Genomic DNA, 12,130 nt, shown 5'->3' with positions numbered 1-12,130 from the left:
ATTTTAATTACTGGCTTTTTGGGTTTCCCTTGACTTCGAATTGGCGATGTCTCCTTCGGTCTACAGTCAGACACCTCATCCCCAATACTGGGCACGAGGATGTTTAGATGCAGCTCCTGCTAGCGGGGTCTGTTTGCGCACCAGCGTCACGAAGGCTCACCTTGCAGCGTGTCTAAGAAAGGCAGCAGTTCTTGTCTCACAAAACACCACAGACCCTGTGAAATCCCTCAAGTTCTGTCACTCTGGAAGCCGAGCCAGGTCTGTGGGCAAAGGACTTGGCTTCTGACATGGTTCAGGTGGGCACTAGCGTGGGGCAAAATTCAAACATACTTGGTATGGATGGTTGGAGCCTGCTTGTGTTTAAATCAGTTCACTCACAAGCAGTTCTGCTCTCCCCTGGAGGCAAGGTTTGAAAACTGCAAATGAAGGCATTGCAGCCCCTCGCACAACTGAGCTGCTTGGAAAGAAAAGGGACACTTACTGAAAAATAAATATTCCTAGCAGCAGAGGCCCACGGCTCTGCTTGATATGATCATGCTTAAAAACACCTACAGCAAAGGGCTCTGACTCGTAATCCACACAAAATTAGGCTTTGACCAACAACAAAATTGCCTTTCGCAGTCATCCCTCTCCTGACCGTGTCTGCCCCTGCCGTAAGGATGGCAGGACCCCAGTCTCATACACATACGTAGCAAACAAGTTCGTCTTTGTCCTAAACGAACTTCCAGTCTAAACGGAGGAGACATCCAGTACAATGTTTAATATCCCATAGTATATATGAAGAAAAAGCACAAGATAGCCATGAAGTATTTAATAGCTCAGGTGCTCAAACCACTGCTGATCATCAGTCCGTTAGCAGGACAGGCGCTGTCAAAACCAGCCCGAGAGGAACGGCGGCTGTCTGATAAGGAGTCAGGATGGAGGTATGACTACATGTCAAACAGCAGTTTCTGTGGCACAGACATGGCTTGACATGAAATTTCATCTCTCACCTGACTGAAGCGTTTTGCAGTGACATGTGAATTTCCTTTGTCATAAACATTGCTGCTGCCTTGTCTCCTTCATTAGTGTTTTTGCTCAGGATGCTAACGTGTAAACCCCAGCACAAAGAACTTTGCACATTCTGCTCTCCCCAGCTGCTGAAGGAGATGGTCTTTATCTCCCCCGTCCACCTTGCATACCAGCACATCCCTGGTGAGCTCATATTACCGCCTGTCATTCACCTTCTGTGTGCCAGTGCCACGGCTGGACCACCAGCCTTCAGGTCTGGTCGTCTGCTTCGGTTATAGGGAGTGTTTTTCATAAAGAAATTAAAGTTTGTATTGCTGCGGCTGCCCAGGCATCTGGGGCATTAGTGCAGTTGTAGGGGGGCACCTCACTGATGGTAAGAATCTGCCAGGAAAGTGAATAAGGGTTCACTTTATTTTCTGGGGAGAAAATCTCAGGGTGGGGATGCTCATGACTTGCTGCAGTCCTGCTGCCTCTGAAGCGCCGTGTCGATAGTGCAGGCAGCGTCACGGGCAGGAGCAACAGCCTCCCTCCTCCTGCCATCCCAGCTCCGCGTCTTATCCAGACTCGCAGAGGCTGCATTTCCAAGTGTGAGCTCAGTCTCCGCATCCCTTCCACCCATGACTCTTTCACTATGAAGGCCAACAATCGCGCAATTTGCAGGGACGATCGTTTTTGTTAGGATTGCCAGTTCATGAGGAGAAGCTACCGAGCAGTCATGAGGTAGTAACCATACTCAGTTTTCATCCATAACCCTCCTGGTGAGAGGCCACATTAACTACAGGTGGGAACTTCCTTGCTTGGCTGGACACACACAACACGTAGGACTTGTATAATGGCCACAAAGATTCCTCTAGGTGGTACAAAATGGCATTTTTTGTGTCTGTAATGAATCGCACTGGGGAGGCTGATAAACCGGTGCCGTACAAGAGATCCTGCAGAAGCAGAGGGGGTGGCGGGCTGCGGTCCGTACTATGGATCCTCTAACGCTGTGCATGCAGTCGCTGTTTGTCAGCGGGGGATTAGCACATTCTCCAGCGAAGGGGCAGGACGGGGGCAGCCTTTTTTTAAAGCAGCCTCATGCTCGTGATTTGCTTTATTCTTTATTGTTGTTACTCGTTCTTCTTTATTGTTGTTTGTTGTGGGGCAGAAAGCCCCCAGCAAGGTGGAGGGCCGATATGTTGGGCACTGTTCGAATACAGAGTAAGCAACACGCATTGCATTGAAGAGCTTGTGATCAAAACAGCCAAGACAAAGCACGACAGCATGGGGAATATTTGAAATCCAAAGTTATTTCCTTCCCTTTTGTACTTCGCAAATGCAGTTTCAGTCTGGCTGCACAGATTTTCCCACCCACCTCTCTTAACAATCTTGTATTTCGGGAGAGCTGAAATTATCATGTTCTTGCTAGCAAAGAAAGGCCTTTCATGTCATTTTCTAACCGCAGCTGTTTGAAATGAGCTGTGGACCGTGATTCGGAGCACAGTGGACCTGAGGGATCCTTTTTAACCCGATCCCACAACATACTAGTCCTAGCACTAGAACCGTGTTCTTCCCAGACACCTTCATGTTACTGGATAACCTGAGTGACATGGTAAAACACAGAAAGGAGTGTGTGGTTTCCAGTCAAACAACGTGACTTTTGAGTAAGGGATTCTGGGAGGGAGACCTCCCCGTTTATCCCGCTCTGTGCTTTGAAGTAGTGTAGGATATCTCTGAAAACAGCTCCGGAGCCCGGGATCTCACAAGGCTTTTGCGAACGTCCAGAGCACTGACTGTAGACTAACTGGGTGCTGGTGAGATGCAAGAAGGCTGTTTTTATTTAAATAGGCACAGTACCTACAGCCACAGCTCACTGGTCCTCGCTGGTACCCTGTGGCGTTATCATAACATGAATAACCTGGGCCATCTGGCAGCCATATATGGCATTAGGGGAAGCACCGAGAGTTCCCATATTCCCTGATCTTTACAACAGAGACTGTCTACAAGTGGCATTCCAAAACACACTGGAGAAAAGACAGTCCAAATAGACAAAGCAGTGATCAGAAGAGGGAACAGAGAGGGCTGTGACAGTGGTCTCACAGCAGGTCCATGACAGAGATTTGCCTGCAGATTCTAGACCTGTGTGATGTTCCTACTAAGAGAAGGAGGTGGGTATGGTGGAAAGCCCACACATATTTGGTGGTGTATTTGGTTCCTACACATGCCCCCAGTTTCTGAGCCTAACTTCAGGGAAATTCACTACATAATCTTAGCTGTGTCTTCAGAATGGGGAGTGTAAAATCCATTTCTTCAATGCAACTGCAACTAAAAAGAGCAAAGCAGCAGAGAAACAGCAGGAAAAGTGTTGCAGAAGAGAAGCAGGGGAAGACAGGAATAGAAGAAGGCAAGGGCACCAGAAGAAAGGAGCTTGACACTAAAACTGGCTTTGCTGTGGCTGCTTTTGTGGATTGCGCTTGTCTTAGGCATGGGACTAGGAAGAGCAGGAGACTTCTCACCAGCATCTGCCGCTGGACAGACACAGGACGTGCTGCACAGGTGGCACACGTAGCGTGCTGCTGGTCTGTGCATGAAGAGCGGGACAACACACGGGACTGACCACGCGTGTTGCTAAAGCACGCGTCCTGCAGGTTGCCTGCTATGTCCAGGGCTCTCTAGGCAATTCAGAGTGGCCCACATAGGGAGAAATTAGGAAAAATAAACTACTAACTTCTTGTTGACTTTAGTTGTTATCTCTTGAGACAGGCGCGCAGCGTCTGTGGCTGTTCATTATTTGGTGTGTGTGGCTGGCAACTGTGACATTTCAGGAGCTCAGAGTTTAGCTTTGATGAGGCTGGAGGCCAAAGATCAAAATTAGACTCATCTGGGTGGGCTAAGGTTCAGCCTTATCTGATACGTGTGCCTTTCCATAACGCTTACCACCTGACAGAGTTATGAAGCCTGTCCTCACGGTGTTCTCAGGAAGAAATGAAATATTGCTGCAGAGATGGAAAACAAGCACAGGGTATTTTGAAGATTTTCCCATCACTGCAGAGGGCATCAAGATTGGGACTGGAGTCATGCAGAGGGTAGACTCTGAATTTTGTGAGGGATTTTAAGATTTTGAAAGTTGTATTTGAAAGGGAGGTGTATAATGAAAGATGTTAGATTTTGATAGAAGAAAATTCTGAAAAAAATCCCCCAAGTAATTTCAAGTGTATGTTTCAACAGAGCCAGAATATGTCAAGTATTTTGTAATATTCTCTTCCATAAAATCCGTCACTGAAAAATTGAATTAAAAAATTCAAGCTTTTTTTTTCCCAAAAAACATATTGAAACATGATGATTCACTCTGTATTTGTCTAAAGCAAAGCTCCAGAAAAATCAGTGGTTTCATGAAGCATTCTGGTTCCCAAGAAAGTGCTCATAATGAAAAAACTGTTCCTGTTGAAGTTTCTTCATACAGCTCTGCTCAGCATGAGATCAATATTCAGGGCTCTGGTGGCACTCAGTTCCTTCCCTGTGGAGCCACTAGACTAAGCCACTTTCTATGTGAACATCTTCCCTTAGGTGTTTCCTTACTGCTTGCGCCAGCTCTTCTCAGGCGGCTCGGAAAGTGGTATGTCTGTCGCTCTTCTAACTTCTCTTTGTTTTTCTCCTCCCTTCTTCTCCCCTTCCCACTCTCCTCCAGGAACCTTCTGCATCATTTCACTGTGCACGTGCGTGGCTGGAATCAACTTTGAGCTCTCCCGCTACCCCCGCTACCTGTACGGACTTCCTGACGACATCAGCCATGGCTATGGCTGGTCCATGTTCTGTGCGTGGGGGGGCCTGGGCCTCACTCTTATCTCTGGCTTCTTCTGCACTCTGGCCCCTTCTGTCCAACCTGTCCCCAGGACCAACTGCCCCAAATCTAGACCTGAGAATGGGACAGTGTGCTAAAACAAATAGCAAACACACACATACATATATATATATATGTGTCTATGTATACCTATACATGCATATATATGTATATATAATTATATATATAATCTCAAATTAATGCCAGTGCCAAGGTAGAGCTGAGTCCAACACGGCACTCACATCTCCACCGGACTCTGTGTTGCTTCGTTCTTTCTCACAGCGATGGGAAAGATTTTCTCTCACGTGGCTCTTCCACCCAACCCTTAACTTCAGCATCATACCTTAGAGGTCGAGTGAACACACAGTTGCACCTACCTACTGCCATTTGGGAAGGGGAACTGGGGGTCCGTGTGGGGGATCTGGAACCAGAATCTGTACAGGACGTGGAGGGTGGGATGGGGGGAACAAAACGCCTGTCCGTTGCAGCCAGAAGGGAGAATGCAAACAGCAAGCAAAGGAACAAATCAAGGATTTGAGCCACCTCTACAACGTACCTCCTCAAGGCCATTATCAGAAACCCACCCACTTTCTTTTTCTTTCTTAAAACAAAATGACAGAAGCCTGCCCTGTCATTGGTTTGGGGTTTTTTTTTTTTGTTTTTTTTTTTGCTTAAAACACAGAAAACAAAATGGACAGAATGTGTGGGGAAAAGCAGAAAAGGATTTTCTCTTTGCCTGCCAAACTTTAGAGAGAAGCAAACAAGTGAAAATAATAATAATAATAATAATAATAATAAACAGACCTAACAAAGTGAAAACAGAAAACAACAGAAAAACTCCATGAGGACATCTCAGCGGACTTTCCAACAACGCGGTTTTAATCTTCCAGCTGCCTTACATCCAGGCTTACAACGGAGGCTGAACTGCTAACGTAAATGCAGCAGAAGGCCTTTTGAAAATGCTGTGATACATGTGTGTATAACTTTTTCTTCCCTGTTCTTTTATTTTTTTTTTTAAGAAAAAGGAAAATTTAAAACGTTGCAATGTGATTGTCCACTAAACCATCCATGCTGTGTTTGTGGCCCAAGACGGAGGCATCACAACTGCAGAAGCATGAGGAAAGCTGTCAGGTCTGAGACAACGTGTCTCCTCTGGTGGATTTCAGGATGGTTTTTTGTTTTCACGGAGCATCTGAGAGTGCAGGATGGTGGATCCAAGGGAAGACCGACCAGGGAGAAGGGAGGTGGGGGGAGCCCTGGCAGTTGTTCTTCCCAGGTACTTGATGGAGTGGGATTTCATCGCGTTTCCGTTGTGGAGTTTTAAGGCAACTGGGCAAAAGCCATTGCCGAGGAGAAAAAGGGAGCTAGTTTTTGTAAGGGAGAAGTAAGAGACGCCTCTTGTTGTGTTCGTGTATGCCAAATAAGACCTTCCCACATCTTGTCTTTGGAAACTACCCCGGTGCAGTGGACATCTCCACTCTCCATCTGGGAGAACTGTGTACAGATGGAAGCAAAAGGGTCAGATGCAGAGAATGGAGATCCATTTCCCATGAGCTGAAGTGTTGTATGATATAATTGTGAATCTGCAAATGGGACTCTCCCTCTTTTTTGGTCTTTCTCTTTTTCCTGCTACTGCTCTTCCCATTGTCTCCTTTTTCCTTCGCCCTGATCTTCCCACCTTTCAGGTCATAGGTCCCAGAAGAGCTAACTAAACACCAAAGTCTGGAGAGGCGGGTGAATGCCATGAGGGGAAGCAAAGCATTCTGGCTGTGAGGGCAGTGGGTCCTCGCAGGGGACCAGTGGCTGGGGGAAGGTGGGTTGAAGGGCCAAGGGTGTAACCAGATGGAGTCTGAAGAGGCAATGACTGAATAGCCATATGCAGGAGTGAGGGTACCACTGACAAACATACAAGCAAGGGGAGACAGGGCAAAGTAAAAAGGCCTCCCCAAAACCAGCTCAACCCAACACGCTCTTAGTTCAGGGATAGTACCAGCAATCCTTTCTTACATGATAGCTGCATGCCATCAGTCCTCATTAGTCAATAAAAGTCATCCTCTGCATCTACAAAAACTCACCAGGAGAATGTGAGTGCTGAATTGATGACGGCATTAATTTCCAGGTCATGCCATTTATACAGCTGGCAAGAAACAGTATTTTGCTGGGTTACAAAGATCCAACCACTAAATAATTCTTACGCAAGACAATTGCATAGCCAGCCATTCCCCTTCCAGCCCTGCTTCCCCTTCTCATTACACCTTGCGTGATGATGTTGCTTTATTAACAGTGCACAAAGAAATGGAGTTTCTGGAGGGCATTTTGGAATAGGGTAGATTTGGGTTTCTTTCACTCTTGCTCAACTCCCTAGCTTTTGCTTTCTCTGGTCTACAAATTCCCCAGACATGCCAATGCCAGCTGCCAAGCCAGTGTGTTGCCACTGAAGTGCCATCCCTGGCAACTGAAGATTTGTCATTTCATTCTCCAGTAGATCTGACTGGAGAAAGTATTTATTTATTCGCATCGAAAATGCCTTTTGAAGAAACTTGCTTTTTAAGTAAATTGGTTTATTTCTTTTTTTCTGGCAAGGCTTTCAAATAGAGTGGTTTTGAAAAGCTTTGAAACCGTTTGACTGTGCAAGTGCTTACTAGGTAAGGAGCCTGATGAACTACTATTGGATTGAAGAAGGAAATTAAAACTAAAACCAGCTCTTGGAAAGCTAAATGAAAACTGAAAGCAGAAAATCAGTAACTGAAAGCCAAAAGAGACCTGTAAAAAATTTTGTGAAATTTTTCAAAATAAGAGCAATTCTGAGGAAAAACAACTCCTCATTAAGAGATTAATGCTTTAGAAAAAGGGTCAGTGTTCCATTAAAACAGCTCTGAACGCAAACTTTCTTCCTCCTCTGCATTGCCGAGTGTGATAGGGAAGGTGTTTCATGTGCATACAGATACCCGGAGTGACCCAGGTAAACCCAAGGGCACAGAGGTACCTGGCTGGGGTCCGCCATCGGGCCCTGCGCGTGGAGAGCAGTACGACAGCTCCTGTGACGATGTACAGCCTTGCGTGGCCCGGGGCTGGGCACAGGGCGTCTTCTTTCACAGAGGCAGTTTCGAAAGAGGCATAGCAGTAAGGTTTAAAGAAATGGAAATAATTCTGCTCTTTCATGGATTCTCAAAGCTTTCCTTTCTTTCTGCAGCTGGCATGAAACTAGGTCTGCCTTGAAGAAGTATTCTCTGATGCTTTTGGTTTACGAGCTGTCTATGAGCCTGCGTGTTTGTCTGTGCGTGGCGATGGTGGCAGAAGGTTATGATTATTTTTATTTGCCACAGAAAAGTGTTAACCCTGAATCTTTAGGCCAGTTCTGTGATTTTTCAGTCACTATAGCATAGGCTTTCTAAGGCCTGTGTGGCTATGAAGCTTCATAAAAACTATGGGAGTAAGAATCTGAAGGAGCAGATGATCAGATAACCTTAATCTCAAACTGGATCCTCAAAGGGACCGTTTGTCCAAACACCAAGTCTCTCATTGTTGCCTCAAATAAGGGCAAAACCCCCTTGGGATATTGTGAATTCCCCTGCATGCTACTCACAGAACCGGGAGGAGCCCTGTGTGCTTCGATACCCTTGAAGGGGGGGTCACAGCCCCACCACGCTTTCCAAATCCAGAATTGCAATGGCTAGTGTCTCCATCTGGCCTGAGCCGAAGCACACTCCCATCTAGTCTGAGCTGCTGCATTTTGGTGAGGCTTTGAAATATGTCTGAACAGAGATTTGAGCTTTTTGACTAGTGTCTGCTTTTCTAGTTTGAGGAGTAGTTAATTAGGAATCTGTTAGCTGTGATCCCAGCATTAAGGGGCTTGACCCCGTTCCTCAGATCTGCTCTGGCGAAGCGCCTAAGCGTGTACTTTACTTGGAGCATGTGACTAATCCCCTGAACTTTGGTAGACTATTCATATGCTTAAAGTTAAGAATGTGCTTTCCTGGATGATGTTCAGCTTCCTGCAGAGCCCAGCCCGCGCTCTGCTTTTCCTATCCCACCCTTGTAGATAACGTGACGCTCTTGTCCTAGCCCGATGTACCAGCGGGTGTTCGGTCTCCCTTCCCGTGAGGCTGGTAACGCGGGGTCCGTAGCTGGCAGGCTCTCGCACGCGGCCTTTCGTGTCGCGCTGCTGAGACAGCCTCTGTGCTCCAGAGACCGTGGGGGAACTCGACTGCAGTGAACGCAGACATCGTGAAACGCCAGTCCTAGGGACGCAGGACGAATTGGCCCCACCCACGGCGATCTGCAGGCTGAGGTTTTGCGTGTAGCGACTCTCAGTTGTTGTACAGCGAGGTTGTCCTCTGAGCGTAGCGAGTTAGCTGCAGGAGGTTCTGCTGCCCGTTCCTGCCGGGAGCACTGTGTACGTGAGGGGGCTACACGGCAGGAGTCCATGTGCTCTGTATCTTCTGTACTGTACAGGACAGCTTCTTCTTCAAGCTAAAGCTGTTTGCGTGTATCCTGACTCATACTGGTCACCTGTATATATCATCTCTCCCTCTTCCCTCTCGGCAAACACACAACTGATCTTCTCTGATCTAAATAGTAGACCCTCTAGTTATATTTCTAGCTGGGCTTTTTTCTTCTTTCATTCTACCCCAGGGACAGGCACAAGTGGATCACAAACCACCAGTGACCAGAGCAATTTCTTTGAAATATTGCTTTTGAAAAACTGCTATTACTTTTTAAAATGTTATTCAGCTGCAGTAACAAATGAGAGGAAAAAAAATAAAGACCCTCAGAGTCCTCTAAACAGAGGATCCTCATCCTCCCAGGAGAGAATGATGAGAGCGCAGGTATTCTGCTTTCCTGTAGATGGGAGTCCTTTGGGACCAGTTTTAGCTGCGGCATGCTAGCTGTGCGGCTCATCGGATGATGAATAAAACAACGTTGGTGAGGGAGAAGATTGATATTCAGGGGGTATCTCAGATTCCCAAGCATTCCTGGAAGGCTATGTCTCCGTGGCTGTCCATTTACCCGCCATGCAGCACCTCCGAATCAGGGTCATCCCTGGAGCCCCACTGATAAGCGGAGCTCAGGAGAAAATCACTGTAATCTGTCCTTAATTCTTGAGTGCCAAACTAACTGCCAGCAGTGAAATGGAGAGGAAATTATACGTTACCAAGTATAGCTTAAATAAAGACATACATTATTTGAGCTCTTTCTTCTGTGTGTCTCTACATAGGCCTAGAAGGGCTATAGGAGTGCTCAGGCACATTCACACAAACCAGCGCTGCATTTCCATGCCCCCAGGTTTTGCACTCTTTGATGGCCCATACTGCTGTGCTCAGCCAGCCAGCAAGGGAAGGCTCAAGGTGAAAAAATGAGACAGCTCTGAATGATTGCCAGGCACCGCTGAGAGACAAAGAGTACAAAGGGTGCGTGAAGCACAAACAGCACGTAAAGATTACTGATGGATGGATTTCCAAGGTCAGGAACTGAGTTTCAAACAAGCCTAAAATTGGATTGCAAACTCCAGGCCAGATCCATAAGATCTTGATTCTGGCAATCTAAGCTGAAAAGTTTATAGCCCTAGTGTTTCCAGTTCTAGGCAGGAATACGATCCATCTGTTCTATAGTCTGTTGAAGTCCATAGAAGCTTCCCCTTGGCTCCCATGAGTTTTAGATCAGGTGCCTCAGAAAATATTTTGGTACTGTCCAGACCAACACTGAGAATGAAATGCTTGCTTACACACTCGCAACATGTCATCTTTGGCTTTAGAAAGAAATAGTCATCAAATGTTACCTTTTCCTTTTTTTCTGCCTGATTTAGGGTTTCTGTCCTGTCTGCCCTGCTAATACCCCAATCTTACAGCCTTCTTCAGAGCCATAGTTAAAGACTGCAACATCTTTTAAAACAAACAACCTACTGCTGGTGCTGGGGGGCTCTGACAGGCTTCCAGTTGACACCAGTGGGAGAACTGGAGCCTGTTACAGTGCTGTCAATTTAACTGCAGTATGCCTTGCACGTGTTTAGGATTTAACTTGGAGAAAGAGCCTAGATGACTGCCTCAATATAGGCCACAAGAGGGAAATGAAATGCTGGTCACCTCTAGTAAAGCACTCCAGAATCACAGATCAGTTGTCCTTGCTTGCTCAGAGAAGACTTGCAATGAAAGTAACAGAGGCTCACATAGGTTTTCTCCAGGGGAAGGTGGGGCGGGGGGGGGGGGAAAGAAGCCAAACAGCAGTTGCTATAGGTCAGAATTGACGGGCATTGGTAGAGTTACGTGAGGACGATCCAACGTCACCCGCAGCATCTGCAGCAGGAATTGTCAGTCCTTTCTAGGACTGCATTTTTATATTTTTCCTTCACTGATCAACACTCCTGCAGAGTGGCAGAAAGCAGCTTCAAAAGTTTTCTTGCGTAGGGTGTATACACATGGACACCCTCACCCTCCTCCTTCTTTAGACACACACATGCATACCCCACACGATGTGGGTGCTAGTAACCTGTAAATATGTGTACTATAGAGAGAGAAAACACATGGCAAAATGCAGCATAATAGTTTGGTTTTCTATTCTTTTATACTTAACTCAGGAGTTGCAATGCAATTCAGATGCCATCTGCTTCCGTGTTAGGTTGTGTGTGCAGATCCCATGGAAACTATCTGCTGAAGAGATGTGGGGAAGCACCATACAACTGGCATGAATTGGCTGTCCGCCATCAAAATGTATTTGGATATTTAAGAAAGAGTTGCCAGTGTTGTTCCGATCCCAGAGATGCATGGAAAGGAATCAGCTGAGACACAAATATGTGTTTCTTTCTGCTTATTTTGCCTTTGGGCAGAAACATCCAGCAAAAAGGGAGGCAGTGAACAGCTCAGGGCAGTAACATCCTGAAACATCAAGGCAAGACTTTCTAGAGCTGACCACCAGTGCTCTTCAACACAGGGTTTCTACAGAGCCACTTCCGATCCCATCAGTCCTGAGCTAGCCGTCCTACCTCCAAACATGCAGCTGTGTCCACAAGTCCTCACTGCCTTCTGGTGCCACGGACCCTGGCACTAACCGCTCGTGTGCGAGACATATGGGTGGCACTTTCTGAGTGCGTAACGCTAAGGGAAAAAAAACTGAAGTCCCATCAGAAGGACAGCCTTGGTGTTCCCAAGACTGACTCTTGAAACCCGCTGTTGCAAGGTGCTTCTCTAACACAGATAGCCTCAGTCACAAGAGAAAAGACTGCACCATATCACCTCCAAATCAGAAAAGTTTATGATCCTCTAGTTTAAAAATCCTGCTGTGCCGAGAGGCAGCACCATGGCA

General features: G+C 46.6%; 1 protein-coding gene across 1 annotated transcript in view; it reads left to right on the top strand.

Moving 5' to 3' along the window:
- TMEM178B (transmembrane protein 178B) overlaps nucleotides 1-11,017 on the top strand; it is a 231,159-nt gene extending 220,142 nt beyond the window's left edge. Inside the window, exon 4 of the mRNA XM_009932956.2 lies at nucleotides 4,679-11,017. Coding sequence (XP_009931258.1) covers nucleotides 4,679-4,929 — 251 coding nt within the window. The 3' untranslated portion in view covers nucleotides 4,930-11,017. The remainder of the gene's footprint in view (nucleotides 1-4,678) is intronic.
- The last annotated feature ends 1,113 nt before the right edge of the window (nucleotides 11,018-12,130 follow it).

The sequence above is a fragment of the Opisthocomus hoazin genome, chromosome 8 (assembly GCF_030867145.1).
Source record: "Opisthocomus hoazin isolate bOpiHoa1 chromosome 8, bOpiHoa1.hap1, whole genome shotgun sequence".
NCBI classification, from domain to species: domain Eukaryota; kingdom Metazoa; phylum Chordata; class Aves; order Opisthocomiformes; family Opisthocomidae; genus Opisthocomus; species Opisthocomus hoazin.
The sequence above is the reverse complement of the archived record's forward strand: the minus strand, read 5'-3'. Positions and strand labels throughout refer to the sequence as shown.